This window comes from Eumetopias jubatus, unplaced genomic scaffold, assembly GCF_037043125.1.
Source record: "Eumetopias jubatus isolate StellerSeaLion01/CBP00866 unplaced genomic scaffold, mEumJub1_p1.0 scaffold_8, whole genome shotgun sequence".
Taxonomy (NCBI): Eukaryota; Metazoa; Chordata; class Mammalia; order Carnivora; family Otariidae; genus Eumetopias; species Eumetopias jubatus.
In genome coordinates this window covers 80,049,588-80,069,584 of record NW_028274814.1, presented here as the reverse complement: position 1 = coordinate 80,069,584, position 19,997 = coordinate 80,049,588, and the positions used below count along the sequence as shown (strand labels likewise).

General features: G+C 39.5%; 1 protein-coding gene across 8 annotated transcripts in view; it reads left to right on the top strand.

Moving 5' to 3' along the window:
- The window catches only part of TFCP2 (transcription factor CP2), a 57,920-nt gene that overhangs the window by 27,201 nt on the left and 10,722 nt on the right, over window positions 1-19,997 (top strand). For all 8 annotated transcript variants that reach the window (XM_028125622.2, XM_028125621.2, XM_028125620.2 and 5 more), the window contains exons 2-8: window positions 10,620-10,771; window positions 11,277-11,353; window positions 12,737-12,842; window positions 15,536-15,642; window positions 17,885-18,037; window positions 18,884-18,994; window positions 19,333-19,421. In XM_028125622.2, the coding sequence (XP_027981423.1) occupies window positions 10,620-10,771; window positions 11,277-11,353; window positions 12,737-12,842; window positions 15,536-15,642; window positions 17,885-18,037; window positions 18,884-18,994; window positions 19,333-19,421 (795 nt within the window). The remainder of the gene's footprint in view (window positions 1-10,619; window positions 10,772-11,276; window positions 11,354-12,736; window positions 12,843-15,535; window positions 15,643-17,884; window positions 18,038-18,883; window positions 18,995-19,332; window positions 19,422-19,997) is intronic.

Genomic DNA, 19,997 nt, shown 5'->3' with positions numbered 1-19,997 from the left:
TTTAAAGATTTTATTTATTTATTTGAGAGAGAGAAAGAGAGAGAGAGAGAGCGAGCATGAGATGGGGGAGGGTCAGAGGGAGAAGCAGACTCCCCGCTGAGCAGGGAGCCCGATGTGGGACTCGATCCCGGGACTCCAGGATCATGACCTGAGCCGAAGGCAGTCGCTTAACCAACTAAGCCACCCAGGCGCCCGGGACTGTAAATTAATTTAATTTAGTGCAAAGTTTTTTGTTTTTTGTTTTTAAAGATTTTATTTACTTATTTGACAGAAAGAGAGCACAAGCCGGGGAAGTGGAGCAGAGGGAGAAGGAGAAGCAGACTCTCTGCTGAGCAGGGAGCCTGATGTGGGGCTCAATCCAAGGACCCTGGGAGCATAACTGAGTCGAAGGCAGACACTTAACCGACTGAGCCACCCAGGTGCCCCTTTAGGGCAAAGTTGTGGGATTTTTGTTTTGTTTTGTTTTTAAGATTTTATTTATTCACTCGACAGAGAGAGAGCGAGCGAGCACAAGCAAGGAGAGTGGAAGGCAGAGGGAGAGGGAGAAGCAGACTCCCCGCCGAGCAGAGAGCCCGATGCGGGGCTCGATCCGAGGACCCTGAGATCATGACCTGAGCCAAAGGCAGCCGCTTTAACTGACTGAGCCACCCAGGCGCTCCAAGTGCAAAGTTGTAAGGGAAAGATGAGCAGCACTGTTTTTCAAACTGCTGGTTGTGATCAACATTTAAAAAAAAATGAAGTCAAATGGAAAATACCAACATTAATAAGTATTGTTTTGTGAAACTTGTTTCAGTTCTGTAGACACATGTACTGGGTCTTAATATAAAAATGACTTACTTGGGGGGTGCCTGGGTAGCTCAGTTGGTTAAGTTTCCGACTGTTGATTTCAGGTCAATTCATGATCTCAGGGTTGTGAGATCAAGCTCCATGTCAGGCCTGCGTAAGATTCTCTCTCTCCCTCTTCCTCTGTCCCCCACCCCAAATGACTTAATGTAGATGGTATTCAGAAAAATTTGAGGAATGCCTGGGTCGCTCAGTCACTTGGGCATCTGGCTTCAGCTCAAGTTGTGATCCCAGGGTCCTGGGATCGAGTCCCGCGTTGGGCTTCTTGCTTGGCAGGGAACCTGCTTCTCCCTCTGCCTGCCACTCCCCCTGCTTTGTGCTCTCTCACTCTCTCTCTGACAAATAAATAAATAAAATACTTTTTTTAAAGAAAAAAGGAAAAAAAATTGAAAGTCGTAGGGCTAGAGCATATGAAAAAGATGGAGGAAAAGAGGTAGTTGTCCTATCATTCTCTTAATGGGGCCAGACTGCTTATTATCCACATTTATTTTCTCTCTTTTTCTCTTACCGTCTCTCACACTTTCTTTTGTTTTTTTACCCAGTTGCTTATTCTTTGGATCTGACCATATTGTTCAAATTCTTTACTACTGTTTCTTTACCAGAAGAGCGAAAATAAGTGTGTTTCACTGGCAGTGTAGTTTTTATAGCATTAACTTGTTTTATTTATTTATTATTTAAATTTTTAAAATTAGAGTATAATTGACATACAGTATTACTTTAGTTTCAGGTGTACAGCACAATGGTTCAAGTTCTTTACATGTTATGCTGGGCTCCCCACAAGTGTAGCTGCTGTCTGTCACCATGCAATGCTCTTATAACTGACTATTCCTTACGCTGTGCCTTTTATTCCTGTGACTTATTCTTTCCATAACTGGAAGCCTGTATCTCCCATTCACCTTCACCCATTTTGCCCATCCCCTCCCTCCCCCTCTTCCCTCTGGCAACCATCAGTTTGTTCTCTATAGCTCTGATTCTGCTTTTGTTTGTTTATGCATTTGTTTTTTTAGATTCCCAGATGTGAGTGACATCATATGGCAGTTCAAGAAGGTTCCCCAAAACACAAAAGTGAAAGCTATTACTCCTTGGGGTGCCTGGGTGGCTCAGTCGGTTAAGCGTCCGACTCTTGATTTCTGCTTGGGTCGTGATCTCACAGTCGTAAGATTGAGCCCTAAGTCTGGCTCCATGCTCAGTGTGGGGTCTGCTCAAGATTCTTTCTCTCCTTTTCCCTTCTGCTCACGTGTGTGTGCGTGTGCTCCCTCTTTCAAAATAAATACATAAAATCTTAAAAAAGATTCTTTCTCGCTTGCCCTCTGCCCCTCCCCGCTAAAAAAACCCCAACAACAACAACAAAAACCACCAACGCTACATTTGGATCATCTAGATTTCATTTATTTTCATTTGTCCCCGAAGCTCTGTGTTCAGCATTTGCTCTGCTATAGATAGGAACTGTCTAGCAACTGTTTAGGTGTAAGTTAAGCATAAATGAAAAAGAACTTAGTAAATTGGTTAGGGAGAAGTGAATACAGGATGGGGAATAGATGATGTCATAAACTTTGCATTAAAAAAAAATTGTGAGAACTAAAAAGATGTACCATTCATTGCTTATTCCTGAAACATGGAAGACCAAAGGAAGGGGGAATAAAAGAAGAAAGAAGGAAAATAATTTCATTTAAAAAAACTGATACATAGTTTTTATTTTTATTATTTATTTATTTTTAAAAATAATTTATTTGAGAGAGAATGAGAGAGAGAGAAAGTGCATGAGAAGGGGTAGGGTCAGAGGGGGAAGCAGACTCCCCACTGAGCAAGGACCCGGATGTGGAACTCGATCCCGGGACTCCAGGATCATGACCTGAGCTGAAGGCAGTCGCTTAACCAACTGAGCCACCCAGGCGCCCCTGATACATAGTTTTTAGTACTTAGAATAGTGTGTGGTACTAGTAGGTACTCAATAAATATTTGAATGAATAATTGAAGTTTTCTTTTTAAAAAGGTAGTTACCAGTACCTCAGGAAACTTGTATTCCACTTACCAGCTAGTTAATACTTAGTTTAGAAGAATGTATTCTGAGAGCATGGTTCATTAGAATCATCTTTGGCTAAATAAGATGTGGGCTTTTTCTAAGAATTCAAAACCTTTGTTTTGACTTTAACTGAGAATACCATTTTGATTTTTTTTTTAAGATTTTATTTATTTATTTGACAGAACAAGAGCAGGGGCAGCAGCAGGCAGAGGGAGAGGGAGAAGCAGGCTCCCCGCTGAGCAAGGAGCCTGATGTGGGGCTCGATCCCAGGACCCTGGGATCATGACCTGAGCCAAAGACATGCTTAACCAACTGAGCCACCCAGGTGTCCCAAGAATACAATTTTTAGAAATTGTCTGTGTTAGAGAAAACTACAGTGATGAGTCTTTTGGATTTGGTATACAGAAGAGTTTGCATGCCTAGATGTTGTCCATGCCTTTATGATGATTGGTTTAGTCCTTGTTTTGTCATGGCAAATACACAAGGGTCAAAAACATTAAAAAAAAAAAACAAAAACTGTATAGACAGATTTATAAGCCAGTTGGTCTAGCCAGTATATAGGCTTGTATAGTTATCGTTTGGCTGCTACCTTCTATAGCAGATGCTGTAGAATATACATTGGACGATAATCACAGGGAAATAGTGAGATTTCCTGTCTATTAGAGGCTACTGTATACCAATTAGTATTTCTAATAATCCATAGGATCCCTAAGCTTATCCAAATGCAGCTTCTAAAACCCAAACAGCCTCAAAACATTTATTCTTTTTAGAATAATAAAATAATAGAATTGATTTGGAGGACATTTTTTTAAAGGTCAGCTTGTCCAACCCTGAACCGATGATTAAATCTCTTTATGGAGCAGACCTAACAAGACTTTGCTTCAGACAGACACCCTCATTTCCTTCATTTACTCTTCAAATGGCATGACTCTAGGTCCCCTCCCTTATTCTTTTCTTAGATTTTTAAAGTCCCTCCCTCTCTTTTTTAAGATTTTATTTTTATTTATGAGAGAGAGCAGAGGAAGAGGTACAAGCAGGTTCCGCGCTAAGTGTGGAGCTCAACACAGGGCTCGATCCCACAACCCTAAGATCATGACCTGAGACAAAACCAAGAGTCAGACACTTAACTGACTGAGCCACCCAGGTGCCCCTTAAAGTCCTCTTTTTTTTAAGGTTCCACACTCAGAACTAAGCACAGTACTCAAGTGTAGTCTGATTTGCATAGAGAAGAATGTCATTTCCCTTATCAGACTTTGTTTCTAATGAAACCTGCTATCAGCAGTTTTGGCATCCATGTTACACTGTTTGTCTTGTTGAAATAGATTTTTTTTTAAAAGCCCTAGTCTATCTCACATGTATTGGCCCATTTTGCTGTCTTTGAACTAAAAACAGCAAAGTGTGTGATGTTATATTTATCCTTATTAAATCTTACCTTGTTAGATTTAACCTCCTCTTCCAGCCAATTAGAATTACTTTAAAAGTTGATTCTATCATACAGGATATTTGCTTTCTCATCCTGTCATTTATATATTTGATCATCATCCTCTTCATTGTTCTCATCCAGGTCATTTAAAAAAATGTTTTTTAAAGATTTTATTTATTTATTTGACAGAAAGACTGAGAGAGAAGTACAAGCAGGGGGAGCTGCAGAGGGAGAGGGAGAAGCAGGCTCCCCACTAAGCAGGGAGCCTGATGTGGGGCTTGATCCCAGGACCCTGGGATCATGACCTGAGCTAAAGGCAGACGCTTAACCAACTGAGCCACCCAGGCTCCCCCCACGTCACTTTAGAAAATGTTGCAGAGGACAAGTTTCTCTGGGGTCCTTGTGACATACTACTAAACCTTCTAGACTTACCTGTATACTCTTCAGGTATGGTTTATATAGTGATCTATGAAGCCACTTAACTGTTACAAAATTCATATTTTTCACCTTGAAAATCCAGAAGTATTTATCTTTACAGCATTCCCTGGTCATACTATGTTACAAATAGGAAAATGGGTTAGTTTGGTTATGGCTCCTAGTGATCCCTGTATCCTGCCAAATACTCATAATTAATATGTGTTTTAATCAGTAATACGCTATTTACATCAAAGAGTGGACCTGTGTCTTCCTTATACTTTTTGTAAGTCTCAGCACATTCTAGGTTTCACCTCACGCTGCTTATATATATATCAGTGCCACTTTTTTTTTAAATTAGTTTCTTTCCTTTTATATGTATTTTTCTTTTTTTTATAGTTTTTTTTTTTAATTTTATTTATTTGCCAGAGAGAGAGACAGCGAGAGAGGGAACACAAGCAGGGGGAGTGGCAGAGGGAGAAGCAGGCTTCCGGCGGAGCTGGGAGCCCGATGCGGGGCTCGATCCCAGGACCCTGGGATCATGACCGGAGCCAAAGGCAGACTCTTAACGACTGAGCCACCCAGGCGCCCCCCTTTTATATGTATTTTTCTTGGGCATGTCCTAATTCTGAGCTGACAGTGAGCTTTCCATTTAGTCTCTTTAGGTACCTCCCCTCATTTTTCCCCCTCTATCTCAGATAATGTGAGATTGGCAAAATGTCATTTTGGAGATCCTCAATCCTGTTGTCTCCCCTTTTATTATCTCAGGCCATGGGCTTGGGTCCTATTGTCATTGTTTTTTGAAGCCTGTTCTCTTAGAGACTAGGAACCACATCTGGCTTTGTTCTTTTTACTTATCTGGCTTGGCTGCTTCCTTTTCAGCCTCCCACCACTTCCTCTTTTCTGATCAGTTTCTTCTTGGTCAGATTCAGTTCAGAATTAAAATTCTACTCATTTCTTCTGCCTTCTGGGTGATAGAATAATTAGCAAACAATTTTAAAAAAAGATTTATTTCTTTTAGAAAGAGAGAGAGAGTGCAAGCGGTGAGAGGGGCAGAGGGAGAGAAGCAGATTCCTGCTGAGCATGGAGCCTGATGAGGGGCTTGATCTCACAACCCTGAGATCATGACCTGAGCCAAAATTAAGAATCGGCCGCTTAACTAACTGAGCCACCCAGGCACCCCAAGGCAGTTTTGTTTTAGGGGGAAGGGAGCAGCAGAGGGAGAGAGAGAGAAAGAATCCCAAGCAGGTGCCCATCGTGGGGCTCAATCTCACTAAACCAAGAGCTGAAACCAAGCGTCGGACACTTAACCGACTGAGCCACCCAGGCACCCCAGCAAGGCAATTTTTAAAATATATGCTGCTTTTTAGTTGAATGTGATTTTTCAGTAGATGTTCAGACAGTAGAAGTCTTTTATTACTTTCTGTGACAGAGGGTGCCTACCAGAAAGTACCCTTATTTTACCATTACTCAGTAGTAAGGAATCTCACTAGCTTTGTGTTAAAACCTGCAGCACCATCTCTTCTTACCAGGTCTCCCTGATCTGCCCTGTCAGCCTTTACACAAATCCGGGAAATCAGTCTGCTTTCCCCTCTTCTTTAAAGTGTTCTGACTAGTTATTTACTGGATTTTTTTTTTCTTTTGAAGCTGACCTCAGAGTAGAATGTAGCCTCTCTAGTTCTTGCTCTTTCACACTGGGACTGACATAGAGGTATTGCCATGTTTTGTTTCAGATGTTTTCATCATGATGGAGTCTAAATGAGGGCATAAGTAGGGAAGTTAGAAGCTTAGGACCTCATATAAACCAAGTTAGTTTCTAATTTTCTTTGGTGCTATGGACAACCTGTCTACTTGCTTCTCTTACTCAAGGTAGAGCTCATCAAACCTTTCCCTCTCCCTTCTTAGGCTCTCTAGACAGATGGTAGGCCTGAGGGAGAGGGTTAAATAAACCATAGTCATTAATTCCTACAGACCATTCAGAGGTTGCCTTATCTCAAAAGAGTAGTTTATGCCTCAGGAGACCATGAAGCAGCTCTTCATGGAATACCAGTTAGATATAAGAAAGAACATTCTTGATCATGCTTCTGTTCCTCTGTTATTTCCATTTAGATGCTTTCTGCTGTTTCCACTCTTGGTGTGAATTTCCACTTAGCAATGAACATTTTTAACACATACTCAACTTATCTTTTTATCAGGTGGGATTTCTGTATCCTTCCATTTTTTTTAAAGATTTTATTTATTTATTTGAGAGAGAGAGAATGAGAGATAGAGAACACGAGAGGGAAGAGGGTCAGAGGGAGAAGCAGACTCCCTGCTGAGCAGGGAGCCCGATGTGGGACTCGATCCCGGGACTCCAGGATCATGGCCTGAGCCGAAGGCAGTCGCTTAACCAACTGAGCCACCCAGGCACCCCCGTATCCTTATATTTGATCAGATGTCACATTCCAAAATGATCACAATGTACTAGTGCTGAGTATTCTGGAGAATGCAAACAAAAATATAAATCACATCAACAAATATTTACTAAGCACATAAAAGAGAAGTTACTCCTTCAAATAGCTTATGTTTCATTGGAATGAATTAAATACATGAAGTAGGGGCCCCTGGCTGGCTCAGTCAGTGGAGCATGCAACTCTTGATCTTGGGGTCATGAGTTCAAGCCCCACATTGGGTGTAGAGATTACTTAAAAAAAAAAATACATGAAGCAATTGGAGAATGTTATAAAATGCTAAATTGTACATTGGTACCAACTACGTAGGCTCCACCACTCAGTCAGTTTTCCTGACCAATGCTCAGTTTACCTCTGAGAAGGAGCAGACTTTTGTATTTCCAAAATTGTTGCTTACTTAATCTGTTACTGTTTTGCTATAGACAGGGTCCTAGAACTGTGCTCGCCAGTGACCTTTAGCCTCCATCTCTAGGAATGTGGAACTGAATGGTACTCTTGCTCCCAACAGCAGAGTAAAAGAAATGCACTGTAGCAAGAACATGAGTAATTCAAATATATTTGACGTTTTGGGATCTTAAAATCTCTGATGAGAAAATATAGTTTTGTGTATTTGGTTTGGCTGTTTTGAGTTAGTTAATTTTAGGGCTAATTTTTAGAATTAGTTTTGAAGTTTCAGCATCAGATTGCTTAGTCATGAGGGATTAGGTGTAAAGCCACGTTATATTGGAAGACTAGGGACTATTGCTATGTGTTAACCTTGCTAGCCAGTAATATTTGAGAAGAAAAAAAAAAAAAAAACCACCCTACATTCTAAAAGGTTGAGCTGTTGCTATGTTTCAAAATCTGATTCGCCTTGATTCCTGATAATCTTCACTAATCTTTCAAGGAATCATCAGATGTGGTATATTTGAGAATGATATGTATTGAGATACTTGTTGAGAATGATAAGGCAACAAAGTCTCCCAAAGACTAGCATCATGTTTCTGAAATTTTGTAGTGTTTTGCTTTATTTTCTGTACTATTTGTTGGGGGAGCATTGGTAGCTTTCTGATTTTGAGAAGTGGAAGAACTGGGTTGGAGTACTTTTCTAGAAAACCCAGTGCTTCTACAGTTTTATATAGCCTCAAGGGATCAGTAGTATGTTTCACATGACAATATAGACAGAAAGAAGGATTCCTCACCTTCACTCAACCCCAACCCTTTGAGCAAAGGACACGTACCTCAAGGCCTCAGGGAGAAGAAAGCACCCTTTGTTTTTCTAGCCTTTGAAATACCTTTTAGCATTAAGAAACTTGTGTTTCATAAAAACTGGTTTGCATTTCGGGTGCCAGGATTCAACTAATAACATATAGCCTTGCTATTTAGACAACAGCAGAAAATTTCTCTCTTTTCTCTTCCCTCCGCCACACCCCTCTCTTTTTTTTAAAGCATTTATGCCATTACATTTTTATTACTCCTATGTGGATCGTTAGGACAATAATCAGAACATTTTCTGCTTATTTTGTTTTCCAATAGGAATTGATAATGTCTCTAAGATTCATAGGAGTTCAGCCATTTTTCTATCAATGGTTGTTTTTGCCTGAATGTAATGATTCTGTACTGTTTGGGGAGAATGTGTACTGCCGAGGTGCATATAAAGAATTGCCATGTAACCCACACACTTAGCGTTCTGTAGAACATTTTTATCTCCCCAGAAAGTTCCCGTGTGTATCTTCCAAGTCAATCTCTGCCCTGCCAGGAAACCACTGTTCTCCTTAGCTTTGCCTGTTTTAGAACATCATATAAATGGAATTGTACATTATATATTCCTTTTATCTAGCTTCTTTTGTTCATTATGTCTGTGAGATGCATCCATGTTGTTGCATTCCTTCGTTTCGCTGACTGGTATTCGATCGTATGAGTATACCACAGTTTGTGCATCCAGTTCTCTTAATTACAAACATTTGGATTCTTTCCAATTTTTGCTTTTATGCTATGAGCATTTATGTACAGCCTTGAGTGGACTTATATTTTCGTTTCTCTTGGATAAATACCTATGAGTAGAATTGCTGGGCCAAAGGGCAGATAGATATATACTTTTATAAGAAACAGTCAAACCTGGGGGCGCCTGGGTAGCTCAGTCGTGAAGCGTCTGCCTTCGGCTCAGGTCATGATCTCAGGGTCCTGGGATCGAGCCCCACGTCGGGCTCTCTGCTTCGTGGGAAGCCTGCTTCTCCCTCTCCCACTCCCCTGCTTGTGTTCCCTCTCTCACTGTGGCTCCCTCTGTCAGATAAATAAATAAAATCTTTAAAAAAAAAAACAGTCAAACCTTTTTCTAGATTGGCTGTGTTATTTTACACTACTGCTGGAAAAGAATAGGAGTTCTGGTTGCTCTGCATCCTTGCCAACATTTGGGTTGTCTTTCTTTTTAACTTTAGCTGTTCTAGTGAATACAGGTACAAATTCTGTAAGTGAATTAAAATATATTTTATTTTGAGAATTTTGTGGCATGTCTTGAGGTAATTGGAAATACTGCTTAATTTGGTACATCTATTTTTTTTTTAAGATTTTATTTATTTATTTGAGAGAGAGAGACAGAGCATGAGCGGAGGGGGGAGGAGCAGAGGGAGAGGGAGCCCGCCAAGCAGGTTGCCCAATGCAGGGCTTGATCCTGGAACTCCGGGATCATGACCTGAGCCCAAGGCAGACGCCCAACCGACAGCCACCCACGCGCCACTAATTTGGTAAATCTCTTAAGATTCTTTTAAAGTTTGGTCTGGGGCCAATGTTGGTCACAACAGTAGGTTTCCAGGATAGGGCCCAGGATATTCTTTCCTACTAACCACAGCTGGAATTTATGAGGGAAAATTATTGTTAATCCTATACATCAATTTTAGTCCCTTACGGTTTCCAAAATATTTTCTCACATATTTACTCTAGACAGCAAATGTGATTCCCATTTTATAGATGAAGGAAGGAAGACTAGAGAGCTTGTCTAAGATTTGCCTAAGGCTTTTAGGGACTAAAACACATCACTTTTAGTTATATTCCACAGAATGAAAGCTGACCTTGAGATATATCCTGGTCATTGATTTGTCCTTTTCAAGTGGCTTCTAGGAATTCTGAGTCTTGTTTTAGTCCCTAGAGTAGATCAGCTGATACGGTTATAGAGATAACTGCAGTGGTGCCTTTCGAAGAACAAATACATTACTGAGTCCTAAACTGACATTTTGGAACTCTGCGTCCAATTCTCAGAGCCCTTTTAGGAACCCCTATCTAAACAGTTTTAGCAGTGAATATCTGTCATTGCCCACATTGTTGTGGTGAGGGGGATAGCACAGCAGGTAATCTGAACTGAATTGGGAAGAAACTTCATCAAAGTGAGTAATGTTTATAGTTATCCAAACCAAATTGCAGTTACATTGTTTGAGCATAAATCCACTTTTGCACCTCTGTCAGATGTTAACATAAGTTCGTTTTATTTCAGTGATGTCCTTGCATTGCCTATTTTTAAGCAAGAAGAGTCAAGTTTGCCCCCTGATAATGAGAATAAAATCCTGCCTTTTCAATATGTGCTCTGTGCCGCCACCTCTCCAGCAGTGAAACTCCATGATGAAACCCTGACGTATCTCAATCAAGGTTAGATGCTTCCTTATTTGTTAGTATTATTGAAGATCTGGTGGATTGCTAACATTTCATTAGGTGTACTTTTATGTAAAAAGTACGTCTTTCTAGTGTGACCTGTCAGAGTTGAAGCCTTATGTCAGAGATCTTCACTTTTATGTCATATTTGATGTATATCAGTGGCTTCTTTTGTTTACCGATTTTAGTTCCTATCTCCCTCTTTCTAATCCTTACCCAGCTCTATTTACCAGTTGTGTGACCTTGGATACGTTACTTAAACTCTTTACATTTCAATTCCTTTATCTGTAAAAATGGGATTGATAATACTTTTGAGAATTGTATCAACTAATGATATAATATATGAAAACACTTAGCACTGTGCCTGGCATATAGTAAAGGATTATAGTTGTTACTAATAATATTATACTCTTGTATATTCAGCCAGCTGAATTTTATTCTTTCTGAATCTTAACAAACTTAATTTATGATGAATATAATATATAGTAACTTTTTCTTCCAGGACAGTCTTATGAAATTCGTATGCTAGACAATAGGAAACTTGGAGAACTTCCAGAAATTAATGGCAAGTTGGTGAAGGTAAAAGAAAATGAGTAAATCATTCCTCTACACAATATCCTTTTACTGACCCTTTTTGGGTACTGTTCTTTTGCTTCCATAAAGGGCTTGGTGCTATCTCTTAGCTACTACAATTTGCTGGCAGAGTGGAGAGTGGTAAACTGTTATTTCTTTGGAGTGAGAGTGAGCCCCCCCATTCACATGGATTTTTCAGAGCTGCAAAAACAGAAGGCTTACTACTTCATGTCAAAGGAGTCTCCTGGTTCAGTGAAGTTGTTTGGGGTGGAATAGAGTGACCCCCTTGAGATTTTTAGAGAAACTCGTGTCTCTTTGGATACGTGGTCTAGTAGCAAGAAGAACAAACTTCTGTTGATGAATAGCAGTTTTCTTAGTCTAGACTTGTAGCAATGAATTCACAGCACAATTGGGACAGAGGAATTTGGTCAGCAGCTGTAAAAGTTGGTGGGAGGGTTGTTAATAAACACCTCCTCAAAGTAAGAATAACAAAAGGAAAGTTGATAGATACAACCCCTGCTTACCCTCAGTGTTGTATGGTGGGTTAGCAAGCAGGGAACTTGGTGAGCTTTTCATATGCACCTGAAGAGCTGAGCTGATTATTACATGGTAACAGTAGAGACAGGTGGAAATGCTTCCAGTAAGAGTCCTTTATGCCCGGTCTATGAGGACTGATGTTTAAGCCACATTTTAAATATGGTACCAGTTAACTATAAAGATTATATCTGATGGGCGCCTGGGTGGCTCAGTTGTTAAGCATCTGCCTTCGGCTCAGGTCATGATCCCAGGGTCCTGGGATCGAGCCCCGCATTGGGCTACCCGCTCGGCGGGAAGCCTGCTTCTCCCTCTCCCACTCCCCCTGCTTGTGTTCCCTCTCTTGCTGTCTCTGTCAAATAAATAAATAAAATCTTTAAAAAAAAAAGATTATATCTCTGTCAAATAAATAAATAAAATCTTTAAAAAAAAAGATTATGTCTGAGCAATTATAAAATTTACCTGCAAATAGAGTTTGGTATGGTATGGGTTTTAGAGTGAAACAAATCTTTTTTTTTTTTTTTAAGATTTTATTTATTGATTTGACAGAGAGAGACACAGCGAGAGAGGGAACACAAGCAGGGGGAGTGGGAGAGGGAGAAGCAGGCTTCCCGCTGAGCACGGAGCCCAATGCAGGGCCGATCCCAGGACCCTGGGATCGTGACCTGAGCCGAAGGCAGACGCTTAACGACTGAGCCACCCAGGCGCCCTGAAACAAATCTTAAGAAAAATAATTTTAGATTGTGTCTAGAAAACAACTAGAGGTGACTTCTGGTAGTTTTCCATTATCAGCACTGATTTTTTAAAGGATCCTATTATCATTTGATTTTGTTGCTTCCATTTGCTTCCATTTAGAGTATATTCCGTGTAGTGTTCCATGACCGACGGCTACAGTATACTGAACATCAGCAGCTGGAGGGCTGGAGGTGGAACCGACCTGGAGATAGAATTCTTGACATTGGTGAGTTAAGGCAATCTTTTGCCCAGGAAACGCCTGTAAGTATGGTCTGAGAATTGGTTTTCTTTACTTGATGTTTACATTGATTCAAAGTACCTCAGGGGCTCAATTAGCATAAACCCCGAAGTGTTTATTGACTAAGCATAAAAAAATTACTGGGATGATAATACCAAAATTAAAGTTGGAAGTGTAGACACTTCAGTTCCATAACAATTGCATCCATTACTTTAGGGTGATTTTATTTTTGGTTTTGTTTTAATTTAGTTGTGGTAAAATATATATAACCTAAAAGTTACCATTATAAAACATTTTAAAGTAAATAATTCAGTGACATTAAATACATTCACATTATGTAGCCATCACTACCATTCATCTCCAGAACTTTTTTCATCTTGCAAAACTGAAACTCTGTACCCATTAAACAATAACTCCCTATTCCCCTTCTCCCCAGCCCCTGGCCACCACCACTCTACTTTTTGTCCATATGAATTTGACTACTCTAGGTGCCTCATATAAGTGAAGTCATCCAGTGTTTGCCTTTTTGTGATTGGCTTATTTCACTTAACCTAATCCTCAAGGTTCATCCATATAGTAGTATGCATAAGAATTTTCCTCCTTTTAAAGACTATATAATATTCCATTGTGTATGTGTATATATACCACATTTTGTTTATCCATTCATCCTTTAGTAGATACTTGGGTGGATTCTACCTTTAGGTTATTGTGAATAATGCAGCTTATGGACATGGATATACAGATACTTAGTTCAGTCTCTGCTTTCAGTTCTTTTGGGTATATACCCAGAAATGGGACTGCTAGATCACGTATGGTAATTCCATTTTGTATTTTTGGGGGAACCGCCATACTGTTTCCATAGCAGCTGTGTATTTTACATTCGCATCAGAAGTGAACAAGGGTTCTAAATACTCTACGTCCTTGCCAACACGTGCTGTCTTCTTAATGGATGTAAAGTGGTTAATCTCATTGTGGTTTTGATTTATACTTCTCTTATGATTAGTGATGTTGGGCATCTTTTCATGTGCTTATTGGCCATATATGTATCTTCTTTGGAGAAATGTATATTCAGGTCCTTTCCTCATTTTTTAATCTGGTTTGTTGGTTTTGTTGTTGTTGTGAGTTGTAGGCATTCTTTATATATTCTAGATATTAACCCCGTATCAGATACAAGATTTGTAATATTTTCTTCCATTCTGTGTGGGTTGTCTTTTCACCATGTTGATAATGTCTTTTGATGCATGAAAGTTTTACATTTTGATGTAGTCCAGTTTATTTAATAATTTTATTGCCTTGCCTATGCTTTTGGTGTCATATCTAAGGATATTATAAAACCCAGTGAAGCTTTTCCTGGTATGTTTTCTGCCAAGAGTTTTATAGTTTTAGGTCTTACATTTAGGTGTTTGATCCATTTTTTAATTTTTGCATATGGTATAAGGTAAGAATTTGCCTTCATTCCTTGTATGTGGATATTCAGTTTCCCTGGCACCATTTGTTGCAACAACTGTTCTTTCCCCCACTGAGTGGTCTTGGCTATTTTGTCAACCATCATTTGACTGTGTATGTGAGGACTCATTTCTGGCCTCTCTAATACGTTCGTTCTATTTGTCTGTGTCTCCATCTTTATGCCAGTACCATACTATTTTGATAACTGTAACTTTGTAGTAAGTTTTGAAATTGTGAAACTTGGCACCTCCAACTTTACTTTTCAAGATTATTTTCGCTATTCAGGGTCTGATACTTTGTTTTGTGTGTATGTAAAAGGGGCCAGGTTTTTCCCCAAATTGCTGCAAGTTCTTTTATTTTACTAATACCTGAGAGGCAGATTAGTGGTTTGTTTTACCTAAAGTAAGAGACCTGGGATTAGAATCTATGCCTCTTGATTTACAATTTAGGTTTTTCCCCTACTGCTTTGCTACGTAGGGTAGAATTTATTTTTCTTAAATCATAGGGTTTAAGGAAAGTTCCTTTACAAACATACATGCAGTCTCTCTTCATGAATGTATTTTTAATCCTGGCATCTATGTCTTTGATCTCTTTTTTTTTTTTTAAGATTTTATTTATTTGACAAAGAAAGACACAGCGAGAGAGGGAACACAAGCACGGGGAGTGGGAGAGGGAGAAGCAGGCTTCCCGCTGAGCAGGGAGCCCGATGTGGGGCTCCATCCCAGGACCCTGGGATTAGGGCCTGAGCCGAAGACAGATGCTTAACGACTGAGCCACCCAGGTGCCCCTAAATTTTTCCCACTTCTATCTGTAATACAATGCTTCTGCCTTTATTCAGACACTCTGCTTTATCTTTCTATAGCAGTCTTGTTAGTGTACTTCTATCAGTATCACTAATCCTAAAACTGTAAGTGAAGCAGATTATGTTACAATTTTCATGACACTAGAGCTAGTGTGTAAACTAAATCTGTCTTTAAGTAGAATTTTGGCAGATTAAAAGGAAACTACGTTTAAATTGTCTTATTTAAAAAACCTTTTAAAATGGAAAAAAAGATAGAAGGAAAGTACTTAGGTCAAAATTAGGTCTAATCAAACCCTTTTCATTGACAAAAAGGTTTAGGGTGTGATACATAAAAATCTTGGTAACTAGGAACCAATAATAAAACAGTCGGTGCTATCTTATTTAAACCCAGTAGTCCTCAGAATTGTTCAGTGATTACCATTTTGTTTCTCAGATATCCCAATGTCTGTTGGTATAATCGATCCTAGAGCTAATCCAACCCAACTGAATACAGTGGAGTTCCTGTGGGACCCGGCAAAGAGGACATCTGTGTTTATTCAGGTAGAGCATTGCAGATGGGGTTCCAGTTATGAAGAGCATCTCTTACTACCAATTTGTTTCTTTTTCTTTTTTTTTTAAGATTTATTTATTTATTTAGCGGGGGAGAGAGAGAGAGAGAGAGAGAGTGTGTGTGGGCACGAGCAGAGGGAGGGGCAGAGGGAGAGGGAGAGAGGGAATCCAAGCTGACTCCCCACTGAGCACAGAGCCTGACGCAGGGCTTGATCCCAGGACCCTGAGATCATGACTGGAGCCAAAATCAAGAGTTGGATGCTTAACCTGCTGAGCCACCCAGAATCCCCTACCAGTTTGTTTCTTGAAGGATAAAACATGTTAAATTTGAAATTTTTACAGTGTTCCAGCCTGACTGTCAAGTCCAGACTCCTCAACACTTGCCTGAGGGCAATGAGGAGTGTCTGAATTGCCCTTCTAATTTCCCCAATTTATTTATTTGTATGACAAAACAAAATAAAAAACAAGCGAACAAACAAACCAAAAAACGCTTGCTGATGGCTGTATAATATTCCATTCTTTGGATGCACTATAACTTCCCTATTTAGCATTTAGATTCTTCTAAATTTTCCCTATTATCTGTAAAGTTATTTTGAACATCTTTATGCTTAAAATTTGTTTTACATATCTAATTATGTCTGTTGGGTAGATTCCTTTAAAATTCTTATTTGTAATATTAAAATTCTTATTTGTAATAAAGAAAGCTATGGTTTATTATGTCCCATTAGATAGTCACTATGTTAAGTAAACAGTTCATATATATGATTTTATTTTTTTTAAAGATTTATATATTTATTCATTTGAAAGAGAGCACATGAGAGGGGGGAGGGTCAGAGGGAGAAGCAGACTCCCCGCTGAGCAGGGAGCCCGATGCAGGACTCGATCCCGGGACTCCAGGATCATGACCTGAGCCGAAGGCAGTCGCCCAACCAACTGAGCCACCCAGGCGCCCTATATGATTTTATTTAAAACTTTCAGCAATAATCCTATGGAGTAGAAATAGTTTTGAGGCTTAGAGAAATTAACAAGGTGCCTAAGCTAATATTTGATCTGTCAAGGTTTCACTGTAAGACTCACCAGGGTCTTCATTTTATGCAGTACAAGCCTTCGCAAACCTTTCTTTCCCCACCATTGCCTGTGAGTCTTCATATTTGCTGGTTTTGCTGCTTTCTAAACTCTACCTTAGAGTCCAGGAAACTTTTACTAACCTGAAATCATTTCTCTTTTATATTAACTCTGTCTTCTCTAAAACAGTTAGTGAATTTAGTTCCTCCTAGTAGCTTTTGTTAGCATTGGATCTGTATATTTATTTTGTTTCATTTTAAGATTTTATTTATTTATTTGACAGAGAGAGAGCAAGCCAGAGAGCACAAGCCAGGGGGGAAATGGCAGAGGGAGAGGGAGAAGCAGGCTCCCCGCCGAGCAGAGAGCCCTACGTGGGGCTCAGTCCCAGACCCATGGGTTCATGACCTGAGCCCAAGACAGACACTTAACTGACTGAGTCACCCAGGTGCCCCACTTTGTTTCATTTGTAATAATTAAGCTTCCTTATTTCCTCTATTAGAATATCCATTCTTTAAGATCTAAAAGAGAGTAAAAGTTTTTTGTTTTGTTTTGTTTTGTTTTTAGGATTTTATTTATTTAGAACCAGCAAGAGAGCACTCGAACATAAGCACCGGGAGGGCCAGAGGGAGAGGGAGAGAGAGAATCTCAGGGAGTCTCTGCACCGAGCGCAGAGCACGACATAGGGCTCAGTCTCACTATCCTGAGATCATGACCTGAGCCGAAATCAAGAGTCAGATGCTTAACCGAGGCAACCCTAAAAGTCTTTTTTTTTTTTTTTTAAGATTTCATTTATTTATTCATGAGAGAGAGGCAGAGGGAGCCTGACGCAGGACTCAATACCAGGGCCCCAGGATCACAACCCAAGCCGAAGGCAGGTGCTCAACCGACTGAGCCACCCAGGAGCTCCTAAAAGTTTCTTTTTTTTTTTTAAGATTTTATTTACATAGATGTTTTTAAGTAAACTCTATGCCCAACGTGGGGCTCGAGTTTATGACCCTGAGATCAAGAGTCATATGCTCTACCGACTGAGCCAGCCAGGTGCCCCTAGCATAAAAGTTTTTTTTATAGGTGTTTTTAAAGGTTTTGCTGTTAGTAGTTGCTCAGAAAATATTGTTGACTGATGTGGCTAGTTAGCAGTACTGAAACCTGGATGCTGTATTCTTTGTAGGTACACTGCATTAGCACAGAGTTCACTATGAGGAAGCATGGAGGAGAAAAGGGAGTGCCGTTCCGAGTACAAATTGATACCTTCAAGGAAAATGAAAATGGGGAATATACTGAGCACTTACACTCAGCCAGCTGCCAGATCAAAGTCTTCAAGGTATTCCTGGGGCCTCCTGTTGTCCCTTGTCTCCTTTTCCCTCATCTTTCAATTTCAACATTAGCTACCAAGTCAGAAAGTCACATTTGTCTTCTTTCAACAACTGTGAAAACTCAGTCTGCGCTAGAGTCCTTGAGATAATCCCTGAGATGCCTGGTAATGAATTTGTATGGGGATGGGCATGGGAGAAGAGGAACTTGGAAAGGGAGCTAGAGGCTAAAACATGGATTTTCACTGAAAGCTCTTAATGTCTGTTGAAATTACAAGCTCTTGTAAAAGCTCACAAAATTATGAAATGTTGATAGTTTTGGTTACATTGGTACTTGATTTTCTTTTGTTAATTTGGTCTTTATTTGTTCTTATCATATGAATATAAATGTATTCTCATTGCAAAAGATTCATTAATACAGAAGTATTCAGACCGAAGTCCCCCTTTACCACTTTTACCCTGACTTCCCAGCCTTTCCTAGAGGTTGCCACTGTCATAATTTAGCATGTATCCTTCTAGTCTCCTTCTGTGCTTTCATATACACATGTACATAAGTATACACGTTTTCTTTTCTTTGAAACATCAGTAGGATTGTAATGTATAAATTATTATGAGGCTTGCTTTTTTTCAGTTAGCTATGTGCTTTAGAGGTCTTTCCATGTCTGTAGCTATAGATCTCTTATTCTTTTTCAACTCCATCACACAGTTAAATTTTCTATTTTCAGACTTAAATGCAAGGATGCATCTTGTCTTTATATCATTGTACATAAATCCTTCTTTCGCATGGGACCGTTTAAGGTAATATTGCTGGATCAAAAGTCAGTTGATGAGTCAAAACAAAACATTTCTCTTTCCAGCCCAAAGGTGCAGACAGAAAGCAAAAAACAGATCGGGAGAAAATGGAGAAACGAACACCTCACGAAAAGGAGAAATACCAGCCTTCCTATGAGACAACTATACTCACAGAGGTGAAAGGATTTCTTTTGGTGATGATTTCAATCAATACTTCCTATTCTTAAAAGAAAATCCCATCATTTTGTACTATATACATATATCAAATCGTTATATTGTACACCTGAAACTAATACAATGTTGTATGTCAATTATATCTCAGTTAAAAAAAACAAACCCATAAGTTCTAGCCTGGTCAAGATTTACTTGTCCTGGGTATATTTTCTCTTAATTATAGGGACCTCTGTGCAGTTAAGATTTACTAATCAAGATGTGCTATTCAAGTAACAATGTTTTGGTGGGACACTAGGGTCAAATGTACTTTTTCAGTATTTAAGTTGTTCTTTGTTTTTAGTGTTCTCCATGGCCTGAGATCACATATGTCAATAATTCCCCATCACCTGGCTTCAACAGTTCTCATAGCAGTTTTTCTCTTGGGGAAGGGTAAGTGTGGGAAATGAAATTAGGTTGTGTTTGTCCTAAATATGTCTTCTTTCATTATCTTCCCATGTAGAAGCTCTTTCTAAATCAATAAATCCATTGATGGATCTGTGGATTAATTGAGCTTTGGATTATCTTCAAAAGTGACTGAAAAGAGTTTTATATAGTCCTTTCTCCTCCTCTTTTTCTTCCTATTCGAAAACAGCATTTAAAGGAAAAAAAAACAGCATTTATAGTCAGTTTTTAGTGATTCAGAGGCTGATTTTCTGGGCTTTTCACTTCTCCCTGTCACTGCTTATCTTGTGGTCATTTCACTTCCCGTGCATACTTTCACCAGAATGGTCCTCAGGAACTGAAACACAGTTGTACAAACACGAAAATCTGTTTTGTTACTTTTTTTAAAATAATTTTATTTTTTTAAAGGTTTTATTTGTTTGACAGATACAGAGAGAGCACAGGTAGGCAGAGAGGCAGGCAGAGGGAGAGGGAGAAGCAAGCTCCCCAATAAGCAGAGAGCCCGACGCAGGGCTCCATCCCAGGACCCTGGGATCATGACCTGAGTCGAAGGCAGACGCTTAA